General features: G+C 37.6%; 3 protein-coding genes across 4 annotated transcripts; 2 read left to right on the top strand and 1 right to left on the bottom strand.

Moving 5' to 3' along the window:
• Positions 1–1,802: 1,802 nt before the first annotated feature.
• Positions 1,803–3,597, top strand: LOC135076210 (trypsin CFT-1-like). The gene is made up of 4 exons (XM_063970697.1): positions 1,803–1,886; positions 2,279–2,441; positions 2,750–3,008; positions 3,206–3,597. Exons 1-4 carry the CDS (start codon positions 1,841–1,843, stop codon positions 3,527–3,529), a joined length of 792 nt encoding a protein of 263 aa, XP_063826767.1. The 5' UTR covers positions 1,803–1,840; the 3' UTR covers positions 3,530–3,597.
• Positions 3,598–6,054: 2,457 nt separating this feature from the next.
• Positions 6,055–7,779, top strand: LOC135073711 (trypsin, alkaline B-like). Its single transcript, XM_063967858.1, has 4 exons — positions 6,055–6,165; positions 6,459–6,618; positions 6,870–7,128; positions 7,427–7,779. Exons 1-4 carry the CDS (start codon positions 6,120–6,122, stop codon positions 7,736–7,738), a joined length of 777 nt encoding a protein of 258 aa, XP_063823928.1. The 5' UTR covers positions 6,055–6,119; the 3' UTR covers positions 7,739–7,779.
• A 314-nt stretch (positions 7,780–8,093) lies between these two features.
• LOC135073699 (uncharacterized) lies at positions 8,094–23,531 on the bottom strand. 2 transcript variants are annotated; one of them, XM_063967838.1, is made up of 8 exons: positions 23,354–23,531; positions 15,710–15,883; positions 13,694–13,827; positions 12,356–12,524; positions 11,815–11,922; positions 10,415–10,523; positions 9,769–9,923; positions 8,094–8,635 (listed from the first exon to the last, which is right to left on the bottom strand). In XM_063967838.1, the coding sequence occupies exons 2-8, from the start codon at positions 15,860–15,862 to the stop codon at positions 8,525–8,527; spliced, it is 939 nt and encodes a 312-aa protein (XP_063823908.1). In that variant the 5' UTR covers positions 15,863–15,883; positions 23,354–23,531; the 3' UTR covers positions 8,094–8,524. The 2 variants fall into 2 exon arrangements, with proteins under 2 accessions (XP_063823908.1, XP_063823918.1); XM_063967848.1 differs by lacking the exons at positions 15,710–15,883; positions 23,354–23,531 and adding an exon at positions 15,077–15,144.
• Between the last annotated feature and the right edge of the window lie 347 nt (positions 23,532–23,878).

Raw genomic sequence — 23,878 nt, 5'->3', positions numbered from 1 at the left:
AGAATGTAACGTAACTGTTGCTGTTAATTGTTTTGTGTGGAACCTTGGACCGGGCAGTAGGTCATGCAAAGCCTTGCAGGAGGGTGGAAGGAAGAGGGGCAGTCACAGTAGAGAACATAGAGTCATTCAGAAGAGTGCTAGGAAGGGGCACAGGTACCGTAGTTATGGAACGGCTGGGATGAGTAGGCACATCCAGCTCGCAAGCCTTGACAGGGATACGCTAGTTGAGGCGGCTATTGTCAAAATTTATGAGCCTGGGACGGGTAATGAGCCACTGGACGTGGAGAGGGTCAATAAAGTAAACGTATATGTCATACTTTGTCAAGCATTATCACGAGAAACGGTTTGTCAAAAACATGAGTTTGGTCTTATTCGATGCAGAATTAAATGCCCTACAACTTCTAACCCTATAACGCTATAACCATCCTTACTAGATATAATCGTAAGACCGCTTAAATGCTCCCTGTGTAAGCAAAACTCCATCGAAAACCATTATAACAATAAAAGATTTTCTAAGGAATTAGGTAAATCCGATTTCAACTCTAATTCTACTGGCCTACTAGGTAGAACTTAACTTGAAGTGGGCTCATGCCAGTGTATTGTAACCAGTTTAGCCAATCACCAGTATCACACCAGCCCGGCGTAGTTGACTCTATCAAACTTGGCTAGGAACACTTTCTCATAATTAAGGCACAATTTTTAAACTTTTAAAACGCTCTACATCAAAATGTACTCTAAGCTGAGCTTAGATTGCTATTACACCTTTAAACAGCAGGGAGCCACACGCGACACTACTTTTAAATGGTCTACTTAGCCACAATAAAAAAAGCCCTCGAGGCCTAAAAAAAACATTTCAATTAAAACAGTACGTTTGACGCGACTATAGCCCAACAGTGAAACGTGTCGGGCTGGCCGACTCGAGATCCGAGGGATTCAAACCCCTCGCTGCGATGCCACTGGACTATTGTGATGAACACACTCGTACACAACACAAGCAATTCTCAATCATTTGACTCCGTCTCTACATAATTTATTACTCATAGTTCCAGCTACCCATTTCAGTTTTTTCTCTCGCTCTCATCAAATGGTGATAATTTGCGATAGAACGAGACAACATGACCGGAAATGAGTAGCTGGAATGAGTGGCCGATAGTACTTAGTAAGTACTAAGCTTATCTACATAAAAATAACATGATGAATTATATTTAGATATATTATAGATATATAATTTTATCAATTCGTCAAAATGGGCTTAATCTATGCGTATTTTCCAATGAATGAAAATTCCAATTATTACTATACAAAAGTTTTGATAAAGTGTCTGTTTGTAAGTTCAGAAATTGGTTTATTTTTTGACAATTACTGCACTTTTATTCCAGAGGGGTTACCCTGTACCCAGTCCTCTCAGAAATCTTAAAATATTCAGGAGATCGTGTCTTGTCTTTTGATCAAATTGCACTTTATATAACCAGAATAGAGGTTTACGGCAATAACATTTTTCTTAATAATAAGGAGGTCTTCTTTTATTTTTGTCCCGGAATTAACCCCTTACTACATAGTCACAGGTTAAGCTTTAGCTAGCGGACTACCATCTTTTACCTTGTTTGTATAATTATGTTTTATCTTTTGGTGGTGTGGTCGCTGCAAGCAGAACCGACTAGTCGCGGGCTATCTATAATTATTTTGTAAAATCCAAAATAAGTACCTATGCGTAAAATTGACAAAAAAGGATTATGAGAACAGTAAAAGATAAGCAGTTCATCAGAATGATGAAGAAATTTTGAGTATATAAGCAGAAATCAATCAACAACAATCACACAACTACTGCGTGTCGGTCAAAATGCGTACCTTCATTGTCTTGGCTTTAACGTTGGCGGTGGCGGCAGGTAAATATTTCAAGCCATTTGTACTTAATTCTTTTCTTACATAAGGAGTAGTTTTCAATGTTAAAATAATTGAGTGAGATTAATTTAAAAGTTGTAATGAGCACTGATCATCTGAAAAATGTATTCCTTCTCGTAGCACAGATTGTTTTTACTGTATTGGCTTCGAGTTCAGGATATTTATTAATGGTGCAAAACTATTGAATGAAACTCATGTAAATTGTATTTCTTGAAATAAATAACAGGCTGAAAAAGGTGACTGGTTTCTTCCACCACTCCTTCTCAGCACCAGCTAATGTGTGGTCCCGAAGTGGTGGGAGGGAGATCTAATAAATAATATTATATAGAGACGTGTAACTAAATACTAATAATTTAAATTGAATTACAAATTGTAGCCGATGACGCCGCTGGTCGCATCATCGGTGGTTCCGTGACCACCATTGAGCAGTATCCTGAGATGGCTGCCCTGCTGAGTTGGTCCGGCACCAACTTTAGACAAGACTGTGGAGGCACTATTCTCAACAACAGGGCTATTTTGAGTGCTGCTCACTGCACTGTGTAAGTAAATGCTGCTTCCATCAAAACTTAACCTAGCCTAATTTTTAAAATACCGCCATAATAATTGTCTCTTCCTTGATTTTATTAGCCCTATTCGTTTTGCAAGTTTTACAGCCGACAGCAAACCCCTGGTGAATTTTTGTAGCAAAATAGCAATGAGTTGCAAAATGGCTGTGATAGTGTCAGATTTTTTGTGTACCTAATTAAATATCGATCAATTTGGACCCTAGATACTATACCAGATATGAATGGAAATTAGCGGTAAGGACTTCTATGTATTTCTTTCAAATGCTTATTCTTTCCCCCAGAATCACTGCAGCATCTAGCCGCCGTGTACGCGTCGGATCATCATTCAGAAGCTGGGACGGGACTGAATATGCTGTCGCTAGAATCATTAACCACCCTGACTACAATAGGCCAACCCCAATGGATAATGACATCTCTATCCTGTGGGTCAATGGAAACATACCCACCACTACGAGAACCCGCCCTGCCGCAATCGCTGGTTCCAACTACAACGTTGCTGACAACCAAGTAGTCTGGGCTACTGGATGGGGACGGACTATTGTAAGTATACTATTTTTTGTGTTCACCATACTCTTTCATGAATGAATTAACAATTTAACAAGAGAACTCGTCAGTTTAAGATTCACTTTAACATGATTTTCATTAATACTACGGGCTACGCCAGTTGACACTGGATGATAATTACATGATAATTCGTATAATTTTGTCTCGATCATTAAGCTTTTTGATGATTACAGGCTGGCGACTCAAACTCAATGTCAGAACAGCTTCGTCACGTTCAAGTCTGGACAGTGAACCAGGCGATCTGCAGACAGCGCTATTTGAACCGAGTCATCAACGGCGTCCACCGCCCAGCTTACATCACTGACAACATGTTGTGCTCCGGCTGGCTGGACATTGGAGGTCGCGACCAGTGCCAGGGTGACTCCGGTGGCCCTCTCTACCACAACGGAGTAGTCGTTGGCGTCTGCTCCTGGGGTGAGGGCTGTGCTCACCCACAGTTCCCCGGTGTCAATGTTCGCGTGTCTCGCTACACCAACTGGATAAACCAGAACCGATAAAAACTGTCAAAGACTGATTATGACCCTGTTATTAATATTGGCTTGATTAAACGCATACTATACACAATTATGGTTTTTTGTTTTTTTTCCTGCTTAATATCGTTCTGTAGATGTCTTAGTTTTTTGAACAGATAACAAGGTTTTATGTTAATTGAATACTTATATCAATTCACAAATTGATAAATTTATATGTAATTAAGCTTACTATCAAATTGAACAACGATATACAGGATGATTTTTTCAATCAGTGTCAAAAATTTTTAGGAGCGACTAGAATCTGTAACTTCAAATTCAAATTCAAATTCAAATTCAAATTCGTTTATTTCTTTAACTTAGCCTAGTTCAGTTACAAGTTGTTGGAGCTTCCTGTTAAGCAACAGATGTTACTTGTGCTAGGAAGCACCGCTCTTCCATAACAATATTACAGTAGGTAGGCAAATTTAATTTTAATGCGTTTAGTGTGGATAGAACAAAATAAATAAATAAGTACACTTTATAATATTTTACAAATGAAAATTTTATAAGTGAAAATTTTAAAATTAAAGTTAAATTAATTCAAAAATACTAATTAATACTAGAACCCAGGTAAAAGATATAATGTGCGAGTGTGTAATGTGTGTGTATGTGTAATGTAAGTGTATGTGTAATGTGTGTGTATGTGTAATGTGTGTGTATGTGTAATGTGTGTGTATGTGTAATATATGTATATGTGAATGTATGTATGATTTTGTTTTAACTCACTATCAGAGATTCAATTTCTTCGTAATTTTTAGTTTGTAGCCATTCAGTGACTGCTGATTTGCACTTTGCATACGTTAATGGATAGATGTTTATTTCTTTGTTAATTTTGTTATACATGGTAGCAGATCTGTTTCCATGTTGACGTTTAGCAAAGATTGATTTAATTTTTGGTATTTTGGCAACGTTAAATTTGCGTCTCGAGTTGCTGGTGTCAGGCGTATAGGGGAGCGTTTTATGTGTTCTTAGGACAATGTTCAGGATGTACAGCTTCCTTACTGATAGAGTTCCTGTAGCAGTGAACAGAAGCTCTGTTGAAAACATGCGAGGTAAGAAATACATCATTTTTAGTAGTGCCCTCAGAGCTCGCTCTAAGTCAAGAAATCTTGTTTTATTTGCTCCACCCCATACAGCTATGCAATACGTTATAACTGATTGCGCTAAAGCAAGATATGTTTGATGTAGCAGATGTTCTGAAGCTACATGACGCAGTTTCTTAAAAGTCCACATGAGTTTTCTAGTTCTACTTATAATCAATTCTATATGGTTATGCCATGATAGCCGTTGGTCAACGAGAACGCCTAGGTATTTTATATGGGAAACCTTTTGTAATTTAGCACATGAGCAGTGTCCATCGGAATCGGAATGACATTGGTGAATAATTAAGTTAAAGTCCGAAGACGGTTGGCTGTTTTCATATTTAGTGAAACAAATGTAGTTACTTTTCTGAACATTCAGTGTGAGTAGGTGACTATTTAGCCAACCCGCAATTTGAGTTAGTCCTTGTTCTGCCAGTATTTTTAGTCGCTCCCAACCCTTGGCTGCAAAAACTATTGCAGTATCGTCAGCGTAGGAGAAGATATGGCCACTGCTTATTTTCATATCACATAATTCGTTGATATATACTAAAAACAACGTTGGACCCAGCACACTGCCTTGGGGCACTCCATAGTTTACAGTGTGTTCGGAGCTCATTTCCGACCCCACCCCGACTCGAGACCTCCGATTACTGAGATAATTTTCAAGCAGTTTAAGCGGTGTACCTCGAATACCTACTTTATTAAGACTGCGTATAAGAATAGGTATTGAGACCGTATCGAACGCTTTCTTTAAGTCTAGGAAGACAGCCAAACACTTATTCCCAGAATCAACGCTATCAACTATAGTGGAAGTCAGCGCTATTACTGCGTCTTCAGTAGATAAGTTTTTACGGAAACCGTATTGTGTAACTTAATCGATTTACGTAAAGAAAACATTTTTTTTTCATTTTTAATTATTTTTATCCGCTGCGCGCGGTTTTAAAATTGGCTCACGTGGATAATTTGCTTAGTTCATAGAAAAATACGTACACACAGACTAATTAGATTTTCAATTATTTCTTTTCGCGAAAAACACTACTATTAATAATTATATAAAATAAAATAATTAAGATAAAGTTGTATTGTTAAATTATGTATAGAGCTTATTAAAATTGGACACTGATTACAAAATCACCCTGTATAGAAACGGATCTTTCCTATTCTTTTATATGTAGGTATTATCTTCTGATAACATAAAAGGTTTTTCCTTAATTTCAATAATCATTATTTTACAACTTTAGTTCGATTGAAATTAAATTCATTAATGCGATATCAAAGATGTGATGTAATAAGAATTATTTTGGCTCTGCAGAGCACATTGCTAAACACTTGGTGTTGGCCTGAAATTAATTACTTTTTAAAAGCTGATCTTATCTCGGTAGGTAGGTATATATCAAAGATTATGAACATTTAATCAAGTTAAGAATTATTTATAAAAAGTCAGTGAGAAACCATCCGTCGTTCAGTAGACAGTTGGTTATTTAATTAATAAAATGCGGTTCCTTATCGTTGTGGTGTTATGTTTGGCGGTGGCTTCAGGTAAATATGATGAAAAATACCATTTAATATTTTATTGGAATAAACTAAAGAGCAATTTGTAGCCAGTACAAATATAATTTCATTTTTCATATTTAATGTCTTCTAGATGGAAATAGGTACAATGTTAAGTACAGTATTATTATCGGTTTGTCATCTTGTAGCAGAGTTTAGAGGTGACACTGTATAATAATAATTATGTTTGTTTTCGATACGACAAGAAGAAGAAGAATATTATCTTCACGTAGTTTCATCCATAGTTATAATCAATGTCACATCACATCTTTGAATTTCAGCTGCAAAAGACAATGGCAGGATCATCGGTGGTTCACTGACGACCATCTATGACTATCCTGATATGGTGGCATTGTTGCGCGGTTCTGTCTTCTATCACCAGGACTGCGGTGGGGTCATTCTCAACAACAGAGCCGTACTCAGTGCAGCCCATTGCGTCGGGTAGGTACCTAAGGAACACTACGAAATATCAATATTCAGTCCGTGGTTTGTATAGCCTTTTGTTTAATTAAGCGACTGTGTCAGTTTACTGGCGTCCAAACATATTTTGCCTTATATAATAACCATGAAAATGTTGTAATTCGCGCATTAGGTATGAGGCAAGGAATAACACTATTTTCGAACGAGACCTTTAACTATCGATAGAACGCAACAGAGTATGCTTAGTATAAACCCAACAATTTCTCTTCCAGAGCATGGGGCATACACGCTCGCCGCATTCGTGTCGGATCATCGTACGCGAACAATGGTGGCACAGTCATAACCACAGAGAGACTCATTGTCTACCCCGAATATAATGTACCGACGGGACACAACAACGACATTGGAATCTTGTGGACGACGGAAGAAATCCCAGTCACGGCAGCTTCCCGACCAGCCTGGATCGCCGGTCCGAATTACCACGTGGCTGATGATCAAGAAGTTTGGGCTGCAGGCTGGGGCCGCACGATCGTAAGTTATCTTGTAGATATTGCAGATATTATACTCCAATTTCCAAAAGACGTTATAAAATTGTAGTGATGTCTCATTAGTTCTTGAAATGGTGATTGTTCTATTTATCTCGCATATTATGTTACTACCAGAAGTTCAATTGATTTTATTCCAGACAGCTCTCTCTCGTCTGTCTCTTGAAGACATCTAATAATCTTGATTTAGTTTCTATCTGGCATTACTCTAGCATTACATCCGAGCATTTTTGAATCTCTTCTACGCATAACAAAAGAAGGCTAAAAAAGGGACATCCTTTCAGGCCAACGATGGGGGCTCAGTCTCAGAACAGCTACAGCATGTGAAGATCTGGACAGTGAACCAAGAGACTTGCAGGCTTCGCTACTTGCAGCGGTCGCCGATCCCGAATTTCATCACGGAGAACATGCTTTGTGCCGGCTGGATAGATGTGGGAGGTCGCGACCAGTGCCAGGGCGACTCCGGTGGTCCTCTCTACCACAACGGAGTGGTCGTCGGAATCACCTCGTGGGGCGAGGGCTGCGCTGATCCCTTCTTCCCTGGTGTCAACGTTCGAGTCTCTCAATACACGAGCTGGATCGATAGCAACCGATAATATTTTATTCGAGCGATTAAATCAACAACAGTACCTAGCTATATATTAAGAGCAAAATGACGATTTGTAAGAACTATTTATTAGTCCAAACAAATAAAGAAATTTTGACTTTGACTTTGACTTTGACTTATATCTATATTTTTTGTTGCCAAATAGCGATTATAAGTGGATAATTAACAAGATGCTAAAGTGCGTGTGTTTTCTGTACTTGAATAGGTTTTTGTTTTCTATTTACTAATGAAAATAATATTATTAAGTGTGTAAATGCGATAAAGAGGTGATTCTAATTAAAACGCCTACCTCAAACAAAATTGAAGGCTTGAAGCACTACAAAAGTTTAATAAAACAGGCTCAGTTCTTTGATAATATTAATGTATTGTCAACAAAACTGAAATACAAAAGTAAACAGTCACAAATAAATTGGTATAAACTAGCATCCCTTTAGAAACTTCAAAAACAATATCAATTTCTACGAAATAGTAATAATTCACAGTCATCTAGTTACGGTTTTCCAGGTAAAACTGTTTTGATGAAACTCATGAAACGGGGCTATTTACAAAACTGTTATTTTACCATTTTAATAGATTCTAATTTTACCAAAATAGCTCAAACTGACTTTGCCGTAAAATTAAATGATGTTAAAAATTTAAACGTTCAAAGAATTATCAAGAGAAATATCATATCATTGTCAGATAATTTTGATTAATTAATTAACATCAAATATCTAAATGATAGTACTAATAAAATTGACCTAACACGTCGACATTCCAACTATATTTTTATAGTCTACTTTGGGCTGGTTTCGGGACTTTGGTTGGCGTCTTCTCCTTTCATTTCTCCTGGGACATAGAAGTCCTTTTGTTCGTGGTCCGACAAACGACTTTGTAGGCTGTATTTCTGAAAGAAAAATTATTATGCTGCTGAAAATGTAACACAGCTGATATCTAAAATTATAGCAAAGGATAATCGAAATTATCTACAATTTATTATCCGAAAATGAATAATAATTCTAATTATGTATTAGAATTAGTCACAAATCGTGCTAATCATGAATGAGAGATGATTAGTAATTTTATCAGTTTCCTTGACAAGTTTTTGGTGCCCAAATTCACGCTAATACTATTATTGTACGAGTAAAGGTTCGACCAAACCAACGCGTGCACGATGGCGATGGCGATCAAACTTATACGCATTGATCGCTATCGCCATCGCCATCGCCATCGCGCACGCAGGTATCGCTTTGGTTTGGCCGAACCTTAAAAATGTTTATTAAAATCAAAGACGTTACTGATGTTGAGCTAACTGAGATGGTACTAATGTAGCCATAACCCTAGTGTCATATTCTACGATAGGTCTAGCGTAGCGCTAACTCAGTCATTGCCTGAGATATGGGCGCGGCACGGGAAACGGGTGTTTTTGGGACGTCAAACGTCAGCGAGTCTAATACACTCAACATCAAATAAACCGCACCTTCCGCGACGCGAACTTTAAAGATTTTCTTCTGACACAATTATGGTACCCCAACAATATTGGTGTTATTTGAAAGCCGAATACCTATCCTTAAAGAAAAATACATTTCATTTCTAAATAAATGATTAATATATACCATAAATGTGACTTGAAAATAGACCTCACTTTGGGCTCACCTCTGGGATCAATTAGACCAATTTTTATGATTATAAAACCAAATAAAGATCTCACGTGTCCTCTTTAACAGATGGATAGCGATTAATCCCAACTTAACAGTTTTATAGTCATAAAAAATGGCTATAGCGTAACTACCTATTTTTTGAAGAAGTGACTCTGGATCCTTGTAAAGACACATTTTTGGGGTAAAAACCTTTCCTTTAATGAAATGAAGTTTAGAACTAGGCTTTCAAATGGTACCAATGTTGGTTGGAAGTGGGGATGCATACGTTTGATAAGTGCTTGTCGCGGGAGGTGCGATTTATTTGATGCCGAGTGTTTATCAATCAATGTCAAACGTCCCAAACCCCTGGCATCACAATTAGCTGCAAACCAAGACTTACCCGTTTCTCCTTCTCCTGCTTCATCTCAATAAGCAGTGACCGCAGTATGCGGTGAGCCAGGAACTCGCTCGTGCGACGCACGTCGGGCGAATCGCCGTATATCCGGTTATCCACCACCGCCGACGCGAGGCTTTCCACGGCCTCGCCCCATTCCACTGTCAAAGAAAAAGATTAAGCTTCGAGATGAATAGCGCGTTTAGACGTGGGGCAAACAAAGGCTCTAAGCTTTTTGGATACACTGAAAGAATAAAATTTACGTAATAAAATAGGTATATTTATAGAGTAAGCTTTGGCTTGAGAAAACAACTTACTTGTCCCAAGACTTTAATGTTCCCGGTGCCTATGCTTTGGGATAATAATAATGTGCAGCAATAATAATGAAGCAGCATTAAATTTCCTCTCACCTCTTTACCAATATATTAAGATTGATTATGGACTTCAAATTCAAACCTAGGAAATTCAGCAGAGTATCACAAATGCAAAATACCTGTAGCTGGGTATTTGTAACTTGCAAAAGCATTCCTTGCGCCAAATGCTCTTAGTTCAAAATTCAAAACAAAAGCGATAGATCCATTAAATTTATCACGCTATATCCAAAGCTAGGTTAGTTTAAAACATAAAAATGCAGTTCATTTAGTGGTCTTACTTGGATGCTTCATGTTGGGCAGCGTGACTTTACCCACGGTGACGTCCATGCCTTTCTGCACGCGTTGACTCACAGAACGTGACAGCAGTTTGGCGGCAGAGTTCACCATCTAAGTAGGTACACAGATGATGATGATGATGTTGGTATAGTAATATGATGACTTTCATAATCTTGTGTAACAGGCAGTGTTGTCAATAATTTCACTTTGTACTCAAATTACCAGGGCCATAAAGTTAGTTATCAATATTAGTCGGATTTATTGGTTTTTCAATATGCCAAAGTCTATTAGCGCAGACTGCAGTATCAAAAATAGATAACAAATACGTATCTAGAACTCTTCTGTGTTTGCCGCTTAATGATTTCATAGTCGGAATAATTTAATTGCACTGAAAACAAATACGGTTTCACATTTTCTGAATCAACTATACCAACAAAAACAAAATATTCAATATTCATGCCAATAATGGTCAACACAAAATTCGTTGTTCACGTTGTGTTTTCTAAAAGCTTCCACGAACACTTTTGTTGTATAAAAATAAAAGCTTTTGCATAAAGCTGTAAGCGGCTTTTAGGCTTTTAAATGTGTGCCAAAATCAGTTAAAATCGTGGACTAGACAGGAGTTTTCAGAGCAAGCGTTTGGTATTTGCAAATTATGCTTGTGGGCTGGTCCATATTTGCCCGATGGTTGGATGAGCTAGATGCGTGAACTTCACAAATCAAAATAAATATGCAGTGGGCTCCAACTTGCGCACACAGCGGTGTAACTATTGTAGCGCGACTAGCTTGTATTTTAGAATATTAAATCTTGTTTACAGGGTGTGCAAGTAAACGGAGCAGTACTTAAAACTATACGAAGGGGGATCCTGACAAATAATTTCAGAGTTGCAGAAATTGGTACAGGTGCTTGTAGAAACAATGTGGCATTCTTTACATCATTTCGATTCGAAAATGTTCATACACCTACACCTAATATATTCAACTCAAATTCTAGAAATGTAGACGTAGTGAAGCGATCAAGAAATAATCACAGTATCTAAACCAGACATTACATTGCTGTCCACTGATTACGTTTCCAGGACTAAATAGTGTTTTTTTGTACAACCTGTATAAACAATTTTACGCATAGTTACGTTTACGGTTCGGGGTTAGATTTGTATTCTCGACCGAAGGAAGGTATGTAAAGGGGTAAATATGGCATTTCTCATTCGACATTTTCATTGAAACATTCTCATGTTTCCGCAAACATTTTCGAAGCTGGCTTCGTTAGAAAATTGCAGATTCGAAGGCTATTTTTAGATGCGGCATACATCTGTACATGAGCATGTCATCTTGAGTGATATGATCTGATTCCAGCTCAGTTCAGAGATAAAATATGAATAGCTGTGCAAAAAAAACTTACTTCTAGAAGTTTCCTTCTTTCAGGCAGGTAGGTTCCAACAGCCACTGGATCTGGCAAGTCTTCGACTCGGTCGGAGAAAGTCACTTCAGCCAATTTCGTTTTCGACGGCTTTAAAATAAAAATGTAAGTTTTAGCGACCTCTTGAAACAAAGACTAGTTTTTTAAGCTTAATTTAAAGGCGAGCTTAATTGTTCACAATCCTAATCTTAAATAATGGCGCCCAATTAGTGCCAAGACCCTCAAAGAAAATGAGTTAGTACGATTAAAGTAAACACTTACAGTAAATAAAATTCGCGGTTTACGTTAACCCTTTCACGACCAAGGGAAATATTTTTCCCTTGGTTTTACTGGTGAGCAAAAAGACCTTGATCTTTTTTAAAAATAAGTATTATTCTAATAAAGTAGAGATCTAGTTTCACTATCTATTATTTCTCTTGTGATATTAACTCATATTATTACAATAACAAGACCAAAGTTTGATAGACCTAGTAATACGGTAACTATCACAACACATTATGGTAAAAAATCCTTCAATACTTACTACAGGCGTCGGTGGTCTATCTTTGACGCTCTTCATGTCGATTTCTGTGGTGGTCTCTGCGGGTATGTTGACGATGTCTCCGAATAAAATCGAAGATCCGTGCACGTTCACATACTGTCGAGCCAGCTCGGTGGCTATCTGGATCGACCACCGAGGCACTTTTGTTCCGCTGGATGAAAAAATATCAGGTTGTACAAATGTACACTTTGGCAATGTCAATAAATGGATACAATTGAAAAATAATTTTCTGTATCCTTATCCTATTCTCTTTTACTTCCCCTGGGACAAACTTGACCTTCACTGGTTGGGTTTTTATTGGTGGTCAAGCTGTAGATCCTGGCTATGACTATACAGGAGTTGCAGCGGTGGGAACGAGATTCTCTGTATTATATTTTCGTAAAATAATGATACAATGTTACTGACGAAGTATTACTTATTACTAGCTGTCAAATTATGAAAACTAAAAATAAAATTTGCATCTTATTTCATACAGTTGGTTTTAGGTATGATATGTTTTACTCATTTTATTAGCAAACAATTTATTATTCCATTCGGTTTTCTGGAAATATTGTGACGTGACGACCTATTAATTGAGATTGATTACAACTCCTTTACCCCAGTCCGTTCTCGTAGGTATCCATTATGTTTTCATAGTAAAAAGGCTGAAAAATCTTTGAGCTTATGATAATATTACCTTAAATTGATTGATGAATGAATATGTCAAAAGATCCTTTTAACGGACTTTTGAGAAAACATCCGAGTAAAGAATTTGAAGCTTAATTTAACGATTTTTAGTCTTCATTGCCAGCTACAAAAGCTTTGACAATATAAGGCTTAGAAGTTTTGGTAACTCTTTGTAATTAAAGGGAAAGTAATGTTTTAAGAGTTATCTAGATAAGTCAAAGTTATTGAACAACAATAAACAATTTATTGATAGTTTCAAATAGATATCGCATAAGTACTTACTTCAATAATATTTTTTAAATATTTTCATTAAGTAGATTTAGAGAAAATAATGTGTTTTCAGTTGTGTTTCAGCTTTTACAAAATGGTAAAGTACAAAGTATTATCCTGAAGCTAGTGATCTGCTGTCTCAAAAATCGAATTCCAGTAGCTACAAATTCTAAGTAACGATTAATTTCGTTCGATGGTCGTTAATTAATACGTGCAGATATTTAAACAATGTTTTCCAGAATACAGCACCGTAGGCAATGAGGGTTTTCGCGTCTACTATTGCCATCTGGCGGATTTTTCACGAAAACCCTCATTTGAGACTTTCTGGAACTTTTCAATCTACCTTTTATTTATATTTATTTTCTATTAGTGGTAGTCCCTTACTGTCTCTTGGCGGTGCTCGGACGATAGTTTTGGAAGAACACGTGAGCGGCGCGTGAGCGAACCACCCTCTCCACGTCTCGGAGGAGTAGATTCACTCGTCTGCGAGCAAACTCCATCACGGCGGTTTCCAGCATCTGTGTAAGTTGATGAATTGGGTAAGGTTATTATAATCAGATCATTTGGTCTCCACCATAAGAGCACGACCTTCTTAAATTTTATCCACAGGACGTCCGCTGCTGAACATAGGCCTCCCCCAATGATTGCGTAGTTGCGTAGTTGGTAGCGGCCTGCATCCAACGCCTTCCTGCTAAGTGCTACCTCCATACCCTCTCTCTTCTTCTTTAATTTACCAGATACTTACAAATAGAGGGTAAGGCACACTTCCTACCCTAGTCAGGTGGGTTGGAGAGATAAGGTTATTGATACGATATAATTGGAGGCTTTTGGTCGTTTAGGGACACGGCGGGACCTACAACCCCAATAAGTAAGCACCCTGTTCTGCTATGCTGTATAGCACCCATATTGTCCCCACTCAGCGGTAATAGTGGTAAACGGGTAATCACCTTTACCTACTTGACGGTAGTGCCTGCATTGTACTTATGTCCTATCAAAACATGTCTAAACTCAAAATGGCTGTTAATTTTTTTGACGGTATAAAAGAATTCTTGAATTTTGAATTGGTCATGTTGAAATGTAAAAAGAACTACGAGCCATTCCAGACAGTAATGGCCCTTCTGTATTACAGAAGGGATTAGGGCCATTAAAATTCGGGAAAATATGCGATCCCTTTAAAGCAGGATAATTAGAACTTAATTGTATGCCTTCCTTCGAACTCCGTGAGGAATTTATATGAATAATTATTCTAAAACCTAAACAATTTAGAATATTTCAGTCCCTTGGTGTAGCTTTTAATTATCTTGGGTAAAAAGGTAAGGGTTTTAGCGTAGTTTACTGCGTCATTTAGGGCGTTTTGCATACTTATTAAGCGTCTGAGGTAAATTGCGAAGTTACATGGTCATTACAGATTGTATTTTAGTGGTTTGGTTTTACGACCAGGCCTTACCTTATTAATAGTGATGTAATAGGTTCGCAAATGTACCTAATATTTTGAGCAGCTGAAGGATTTTAAAGTTTCTGGCTAATCAGACTAAAGTTGTTTTAAGGCTGTGAACATTTTCATTTAAACAGTACATTGATTATTCACTCTCTCGCCTTGACAGCAAATAATAAATTACAATAATAATAAACTCGTTATTTGTTTCAAAACTAGAGAACACAAACTTACTTCGTTAAAAAAAAGATAACTCTCCTTGAGCGGACATAACGAAAGCTTGGGGAATCCTTCAGATTTTCAAAAGTAAGAGAGGTCTAATATGAACTGACCTCGTCAAGCAACTTGATGGTGCGGTCGGTAGCACAGTCTCGATGTCCATTCTAGCACGGGCCTGACCAAGGGTCATCCTTCAGCAAGTCTCCTTGCATAGATACTGCGGTGGACATCGCTTCAGCAGCAATACGTTAGAAATTAGGACAAATGAACTAACCTCGTCAAGCAACTTGATGGGTGCGGGCGGTCGGTACCACAGTCTCGATGTCAATTCTAGCATGGACCTGACCAAGGGTCATCAGCAAGTCTACTTGTGTAGATACTGCGGTGGACATCGTTTCAGCAGCAACTCAGCAAGACGTTAGAAATTAGGACACATGAACTAACCTCGTCAAGCAACTTGATGGGTGCGGGCGGTCGGTACCACAGTCTCGATGTCAATTCTAGCATGGACCTGACCAAGGGTCATCAGCAAGTCTCCTTGCATAGATACTGCGGTGGACATCGCTTCAGCAGCAATACGTTAGAAATTAGGATAAATATGAACTAACCTCGTCAAACAACTTGATTTCATTCTGGCACGGGCCTGACCGAGGGTCATGAGCGCGTCTCCATGCAAAACCCTCGCCACTGCAGCTAGACATTAGATAAATCTCCTTAACGATGGGAGGAATCTAATATTAACTGACCTCGTCAAGCAACTTAATGGGTGCGGTCGGCAGCACAGTCTCGATGTCCATTCTAGCTCGGGCTTGACCCAGGGTCATGAGCGCGTCTCCTTGGGTGGACACTGCGGTAGACATCGCTTCAGCAGCAAGACGTTGAGCCAGCTCAGGACTCATGCCCTTTGCGCCGCGCTTTGACTGTAAATAAAATCGTGGTTAGCAGCTATTTTAATTATTTATTTACTCTATTTTTCAAGGGCAACTGGCACTTTGGGTCCAGTTCGAAGCAACAATCGACGGAAGACTCATTATTGTTTTTGCAAATTGAAATACATATCTGAAAAATGCTCATGAAAAACTGGATTATTATTGTCATATTCTATCTCTCCTGTCTATTTAACAGTCCCACCCAACCCTCTCACGCGTTTATAATACACAATAAAAGATCTTCACATTTCCTTTGACTAACTTCAAACAAAAGGCGCCGTTTATATGTAAAACGTTTTTCACGAGTCGTTGATTCCGGCGCCTAGTTGACTGCTTGTTGTGAATAATAATGTTAAATGCACTTAATGTTTTCAGTATTTACTTCGAACAACGAGAACTGAAGCACTGAAGTCTCCTGTTGCTTGTTTTAATGCAATCTATTCTTGCAGCGCTTTATTTGTTTAACAAAGATTGTTTTCATCGCTAGCGCGCTTCGCTTGTCTAGATGTTATTAAAACTGCACACAACATGAAGTGCTTTGAGCATTAGTGGTAGAGAATAAGAAATATTAAATTTGCAACTGCATAATGGAGTAGGATAGGGAAATAATATGATTAGATAATAACACAATAATTTCGCAAGGATAGGTATTATAGTACCAAGTAGAGCGTCTCTTCTATGATAGTAGACGTCAACATTGATACAAAAAAGGGTTTTGCATTAAATTTTACTTCAGCTTGACAGTTGACACCACTTGGGACAATTTTCATATTTTTAACGTTCTTCATAAAATGTTATGCTTCTGAAGAAAGCATGTTCTTTTTCATTGTTGGGAAATTAGAAGAAAAAACTTACTTAGGCTTAATGAAATTCTTAAGCAATTCCATCAATGCTAAGTAATGCAACGAGATGGGAGTGCGAGGAAAAACCACCAATAGAATTACAGGTTTTTTCTTAGTCTCGCTTTTCTTTGAATACACGAGTAGGTAAGCGAGAAACGTGTGCGAGGCGAGGCTTTGGTGAAAAGAGTCACGAGGACGCCGCTTCACCTCCTCGCTCGCTCAATTACCCCACAAATCCAAGATGGAAGCGTTGCCTTTTAAAAGACAAACCCCGTTTTATAAAAAACTAGCTGACTCGGCGAACTTTGTTCCGCCTTAATGGCAATAAATAAGCAGACTTTTTTTTTATTTCGAACGGGATAAAAAGTATCCTATGTCCTTCTCCTGGCTCTAAACTACCTCCCTGACAATTTTCAGCTAAATCGGTTCAGCCGTTCTTGAGTTATAAGTGGTGTAACTAACACGACTTTCTTTTATACAGTGTGAGTCACGTTAAAGTGTACATATGAAAATAGATGAAACTAGACCCATTTTTATCGACAAAAAAGAGGTCAAAAAATTTTTGAGATTTTTTTTTAATTTTTTATAGAATTTTTTTTCTTCCAATTACTTATTGTAAAGAAAACGTAATAACTTTTAAACCAAGGGGTATATCCTGATAAAATAAAAACAGTAATAATGCTAAATAACAGGCAATACTAAAAAAATACATGAAATACACAAAAAAGGCCAACAAATAATAAAAAATGATACGTTTTGAAAAAAATCTGCTTTTAATTCGTGTTTTTTTGGTTATTTGATAAATTTCTCCAAAAAATGCCCCTATAACGGGTGGTTTTTATTACTTTGTATTATTCTCTATCGTATTACCTTCGTAAAACCAAAAATCGCATGTCTCTAACCCTATCACAACGTTTGCAATGATCGTTTGAACTAAGCCTCTCCGGGCGCGCCATTCAACGCTTCGTTAACAACGAAACTGAAAATGGCTCTAGATTTGTAAATTTGATGAAGACAAGTTAGATTTCAAATAAAAACCAAAGATTTCGAAGTAAAATAAGCATTTTAGTTAAAATTAAAATTGTCTCTACCTGTAGCGGAGAATAATGTTGTGGCAGGCCTTTGTTCAAACGATCATAGCAAATGTTGTGATAGGGATAGAGACATGCGATTTTTGGTTTTACAAAGATAATACGATAGAGAATAATACAAAGTAATAAAAATCACCTGTTATAGGGGCATTTTTTTGAGAAATTTATCAAATAACCAAAAAAATACGAATTTTTAAGCAGATTTTTTTAAAAAAGTATCATTTTTTATTATTTGTTGGCATTTTCTGGGTATTTTATGTATTTTTTTAGTATTGCCTGTTATTTAGCATTATTACTGTTTTTATTTTATCAGGATATACCTCTTAGTTTAAAAGTTATTACGTTTTCTTTACGAGAAGTAATTGGAAGAAAAAAAATTCTATAAAAATTAAAAAAAAATCTCAAAAATTTTTTGACCTCTTTTTTGTCGATAAAAATAGGTCTAGTTTCATCTATTTTCATATGTACACTTTAACGTGACTCACACTGTATATATAGATATAGTTTTATAATGCAGTTTTATGAACATGAACATTTGACAGTAAATGACAAATCATAAAAGAGTTTTATGTCGCTAATAATAATGGCATCGTTTTAGCCTAGGCGCAGACCACCGATTTTTAGTTGGCCGATAGTTTAGTCGGGCAGTTAATCAGTATGGGCATGCAGCGTCGGACTGGCCATACAGTCGGGGTGGCATTTGCCAGCCGGGCCCCAGCCTGCGCGGGCCCCCCACGGGCCTGGGTTGCGGGGCATGCGGCAACCGTGGTACAGGGGGCCCGCGCAGCGTGGCCCCTGTGCTACGGTTGCCCGCGTGCATGTCTCGGAAACTATGCGTCGTACAAAAAAATTGTACAGTCATAATTTGTAGAAAATTGCTTTGCCTACAAATATGTTAACATAACTATTTGCTTTAAAATAAAGATTAAAGAAGTTATAAGCAAAAAATAAAAAATCCTTTTTTCAACCGACTTCAAAAAAAGGAGGAGGTTCTCAATTCGACCCGTATGTTTTTTTTTTTCTATGTTTGTTACGCGATAACTCCGCCAATTATGAACCGATTTGAACAAATCTTTTTTCGGCGTATAGGTAATACCTCAAGGGTGGTCCCATTTAAATTTAATGATAGAAAAAACAACCCCCAAGGGTGGAAAATTGGGGATGAACTTTTTTATACGCAATATCTCCGCCGATTATAAATCAATTTGAACGATCATTTTTTTGTTGAATAGGTATTATCAAAAGGGTGGTTTCATGCGAATTTGAAGAAAATATTTCACCCCCAAGGGTAGAACTTTTTTTAAATTTTTAGTTTTTTTTTGGGTTCACGCATTTGAAGTCGGTTTTATTTTTTTTTAAAAGTTAATTATGTTGAAAGAAAATGGTATCAGCTCTACTACTACTTACCTTGAAATAGGCTGTTTTGGAAAAGAAAAACATTTTTTCAAATGTTACCTAGTATGAAGAATGTTACGTAACTGTTGCTGTTAATTGTTTTGCGTGGGACCTTGAACTGGACAGTAGGTCATGCACAGCTGTGCAAGAGGGTGTAAGGAAGAGGGGCAGTCACAGTAGATAACGTCATAGAGTCGTTCAGGAGAGTGCAAGAAAAGGCGCAGCAATCGTAGTTGGGTCATTCCATCGTTTCGGGTGTTACGTTCGTACACACATATTCAACAATTTCATGTATTTTGAAATAGTATTTTAATAATGTTAGTGCTTTAATCTGTCCGTTTTTGGTTGTTTTATCTAAATAATAAAGTTTGTACAGCTTAGAATGTAGGATAACGAAAATATGAATCGAAAAGTGTGCGTTTCGGGCGTTACGAGATTTTGCCTCTATGTTCTGACTGTTGCTGCATTTACTCGAAATTTAACGAATTTTCTTAAGGAATCATACCTAAAACTTACAGGACCTATAAAGTATGACATTTACAAACCATGTAACATACAATCACTGTTAAATAAAACGTTTTACTATTTTTTTATAAATTTTTTTCTTTGTTTCGGGTGTTACAATGGTTCTGTTTCGGGTGTTACGAGTACGAAAATTCAACGCGATTTATCGATAAAATCGGTGTTTTATTAGTCTCTAGGTACTACAAAATAAGGAGTACAACAAATAAACACAAATAGAGCGAATTCTGGTTTGAAATTACGAAGCAGCTTTTTTTTTAAAATATACAAAGTTCAAGTTTAATTTTTCTTCAGAATATAGCTTTTTCTATTGTTTTTGGCTTGAAATCGCATTACTTTAATTTCTAATTACGATATTTATTGGAAATGTCTAAAATCGACACTTTTTAGCAATACCTTAATTTTAGTGTTAAGTCGACATTTCAAAAAAGTCTTAAATTGAGAAATATGACTCCTTTTCCGATGCCAGCGCTAGGGGAGGTCAAAGGACCCTCACAGTAATACTTTTTCACTTCTCCAAGCAATATACACACATTATCGACATATAAATAAAAATGTAATACCCGAAACGTTTCGGGTGTTACAGTTTTTAATCAAGAAAGAAACATACTAAATTAGTATCATGCTCAGATATTAGTTAGTATTTGAAATCATTACTACCATGTCCTTACTTTTACCAAATATTGTTACCCTAATCCATGTGTAAGGTACAATAATAAAACAAATACCTGTTTTTCTGTTTCGGGTGTTACATCGCCGAAGTAACAAGAAAACACACTTAAAACTTGATGATTATCCATTTTTTTGGGACTATGACGCTATCTACCAATACTATGATAAATACCCTCGAATCATATAGTGGCAAAACGTTTCACAGATTGATAGTTTTTTTTAAATCGTATTACCAATAATTAGAGAGAAAATGATCATTCAGACAGTTGACTTAAGTATAGACTTTGAAGACTAATAACTTAAAAATAACTTGTTTCTTTCAGATTTTTTTGTTGCACATTATAATTTGGAATGTTTACTTTCAAAATTCATTAGATTTAATGCGAAAAGAACATAATTCGTCGGCTGATTGCAAGAAGTCATTAACTACAAAAAGTCATTAAGTGTCCATACTAGCATGGCGATATTGGCCGCGACTTCTACTATATTATGCAAAAATCGCTCAATGGATATCTGCCGTACTTTGGAAGATTTATTTTTGTAAAACTTGATAAATCCAGTTTCGTCAATTTTTATAGCATTAAAATAATTATTGTCCATTAATGATTTTGTGTCGTAACATAGTCGATACACACTTTGTTTTGACTAACTGCCAGAACTTAATAAAGATTTATAATGACTTTTTGTGTAAAAAACTTTGGAACCAAATAGTGATAAAATCTGAGTCATGTCTACAAACTGTTTTCGAGAGTCATCACGAACCGTCTCGCGAGTAGGTTCGATGTATTCCAGTCTCCCGAACAAGCCGGATTCCGAAAAGGTTATAGTACCATAGACCACATCCATACGCTGCGACAGGTTATACAGAAGACTGAGGAGTATAACTTGCCACTATGCTTGGCGTTCGTGGACTATGAGAGGGCCTTCGATTCGATTGAGACTTGGGCAGTGTTACAATCTCTCCAGCGGCGGTGCCGTATTGACTATCGGTATATCGAGGTGCTGAAGTGCTTGTACAAAAACGCCACCATGTCGGTCCGAGTACAGGAGCAGAGCACGAAGGCGATTCCACTGCAGCGACGCGTTAGGCAGGGAGATGTTATATCTCCGAAACTGTTCACCGCTGCATTGGAAGACGCTTTCAAACTCCTGGAATGGAAAGGATTCGGCATAAACATTAATGGCGAGTACATCACTCGCCTTCGGTTTGCCGACGATATTGTGGTCATGGCAGAATCGTTGGAAGATCTTGGCACAATGTTCGAAGACCTTAATCGAGTTTCCCAACAGGTAGGCCTGAGGATGAACATGGACAAAACGAAGCTTATCTCGAATGTCCATGTTGCGCCCTACCCAGTTTCAGTAGGGAGCTCAACTCTCGAGATTGTTGACAAGTATGTCTACCTCGGACAAACGATCCAGCTAAGTAGGTCCAATTTTGAGAATCCAACTCGGCTAGGCAGCATTCGGGAAACTACGTAACATCTTTTCGTCCAAAATACCGCAGTGCCTGAAGACGAAAGTCTACAACCAATGTGTGTTACCAGTGATAACTTATGGCTCATATAGGCCTTATACAGAAGCTGAAAGTTGCACAGCGTGCTATGGAGAGGGCTATGGCTATGCTTGGCGTTTCTTTGTGAGATCGAATCAGAAATGAGGAAATCCGTAAACGAACTAAAGTCGCTGACATATCCCGACGGATTAGAAAGCTGAAGTGGCAATGGACAGGGCATATAGTACGCAGAACTGATGGCCGATGGGGCAGCAAGGTTCTGGAATGGAGGCCGCGTACCGGAAAACGCAGCGTGGGACGTCCACTTACAAGGTGGACCGACGACATCGTAAAGGTAGCAGGGAAGCGCTGGATGCAGGCCGCTACCAATCGATCAACGTGGAAAGCATTAGGGGAGGCCTATGTTCAGCAGTGGACGTCCTATGGCTGAAATGATGATTATGATTGTTTATTATATTATTTTAAACGTAATTTAACTTGATTTAACATGTATCACGGTAATCCGATAAAGTAAAAAGTAATTACTTCTTGGTTTGTTATAGTTGGCCGTCAGTCAAAAGACATTAACTTCATATTTTGATTTTTTTAAAATACTGTGTACGTTATTTTGAAATGCCAGTAACTAAAAATGATAACTAAGACTTATTTTTATGTATCGGCATTTTCATTGCGGCGCTACCTATTATATATTTTTTTTAAATGGCTTTTTTCTCTCCAAACTTCATTAAGCTATTTCTCGAAATCATGTTTCTGCTAGTTATTGACTTCTTGCAATCAGCCGACGAATATTTAGTTTTTCACCCTCGGTAACATTTATCATGGAATGACCCAGTTATGGAACGACTGGGATGAACAAGAGGAGGCGCATCCAGCTCGCAAGCCTTGACTGGGATACGCTGGTTGAGGCGGCTTTTATCAAGATTTAGGAGCCTGCGGGTAATGAGCCACTGGACGTGGAGAGGGTCAATAAAGTAAACGTATATGTCATACTTTGTCAAGCATTATCACGAGAAACGGTTTGTCCAAAACATGAGTTTGGTCTTATTCGATGCAGAATTAAATGCCCTACAACTTCCAACCCTATAACCATCCTTACTAGATATAATCGTAAGACCGCTTAAACCCTGTGTAAGCAAAACTCCATCGAAAACCATTATAACAATAAAAGATTTTCTAAAGAATTAGGTAAATCCGATTTCAACTCTAATTCTACTGGCCTACTAGGTAGAACTTAACTTGAAGTGGGCTCATGCCAGTGTATTGTAACCAGTTTAGCCAATCACCAGTATTAAACCTGCCCGGCGTAGTTGACTCTATCAAACTTGGCTAGGAACACTTTCTCATAATTAAGGCACAATTTTTAAACTTTTAAAACGCTCTACATCAAAATGTACTCTTAGATGAGCTTAGATCGCTATTACACCTTTAAACAGCAGGGAGCCACACGCGACACTACTTTTAAATGGTCTACTTAGCCACAATAAAAAAGCCCCTCGAGGCCTCTATAGCCCAACAGTGAAACGTGTCGGGCTGGCCGACTCGAGATCCGAGGGATTCAAACCCCTCGCTGCGATGCCACTGGACTATTGTGATGAACACACTCGTACACAACACAAGCAATTCTCAATCATTTGACTCCGTCTCTACATAATTTATTACTCACAGTTCCAGCTACCCATTTCAGTTTTTTCTCTCGCTCTCATCAAATGGTGATAATTTGCGATAGAACGAGACAACATGACCGGAAATGAGTAGCTGGAATGAGTGGCCGATAGTACTTAGTAAGTACTAAGCTTATCTACATATTATATTCGTCAAAATGGGCTTAATCTATGCGTATTTTCCAATGAATGAAAATTCCAATTATGACTATACAAAAGTTTTGATAAAGTGTCTGTTTGTAAGTTCTGAAATTGGTTTATTTTTTGACAACTACTGCACTTTGATT

This window comes from Ostrinia nubilalis, chromosome 1 (genome assembly GCF_963855985.1).
Source record: "Ostrinia nubilalis chromosome 1, ilOstNubi1.1, whole genome shotgun sequence".
In the NCBI taxonomy this organism is placed as follows: Eukaryota; Metazoa; Arthropoda; class Insecta; order Lepidoptera; family Crambidae; genus Ostrinia; species Ostrinia nubilalis.
Note: the sequence above shows the minus strand (reverse complement) of the source record. Positions and strands in the feature narration are given on the sequence as shown.

Bases quoted from the DNA above. Each gene is read 5' to 3' on its own strand.
- LOC135076210 (XM_063970697.1), top strand. From the start codon at position 1,841: ATGCGTACCTTCATTGTCTTGGCTTTAACGTTGGCGGTGGCGGCAG. The intron at 1,887-2,278 runs GTAAATATTTCA...TACAAATTGTAG, and splicing joins AACGTTGGCGGTGGCGGCAG to CCGATGACGCCGCTGGTCGC. The intron at 3,009-3,205 runs GTAAGTATACTA...TGATGATTACAG, and splicing joins CTGGATGGGGACGGACTATT to GCTGGCGACTCAAACTCAAT.
- LOC135073711 (XM_063967858.1), top strand. From the start codon at position 6,120: ATGCGGTTCCTTATCGTTGTGGTGTTATGTTTGGCGGTGGCTTCAG. The intron at 6,166-6,458 runs GTAAATATGATG...TTTGAATTTCAG, and splicing joins ATGTTTGGCGGTGGCTTCAG to CTGCAAAAGACAATGGCAGG. The intron at 7,129-7,426 runs GTAAGTTATCTT...ACATCCTTTCAG, and splicing joins CAGGCTGGGGCCGCACGATC to GCCAACGATGGGGGCTCAGT.
- LOC135073699 (XM_063967838.1), bottom strand. From the start codon at position 15,862: ATGAGTCCTGAGCTGGCTCAACGTCTTGCTGCTGAAGCGATGTCTACC. The intron at 12,525-13,693 runs GTAAGGGACTAC...TTTTTCATCCAG, and splicing joins CCGAGCACCGCCAAGAGACA to CGGAACAAAAGTGCCTCGGT. The intron at 11,923-12,355 runs GTAAGTATTGAA...TTTATTTTAAAG, and splicing joins ATAGACCACCGACGCCTGTA to CCGTCGAAAACGAAATTGGC.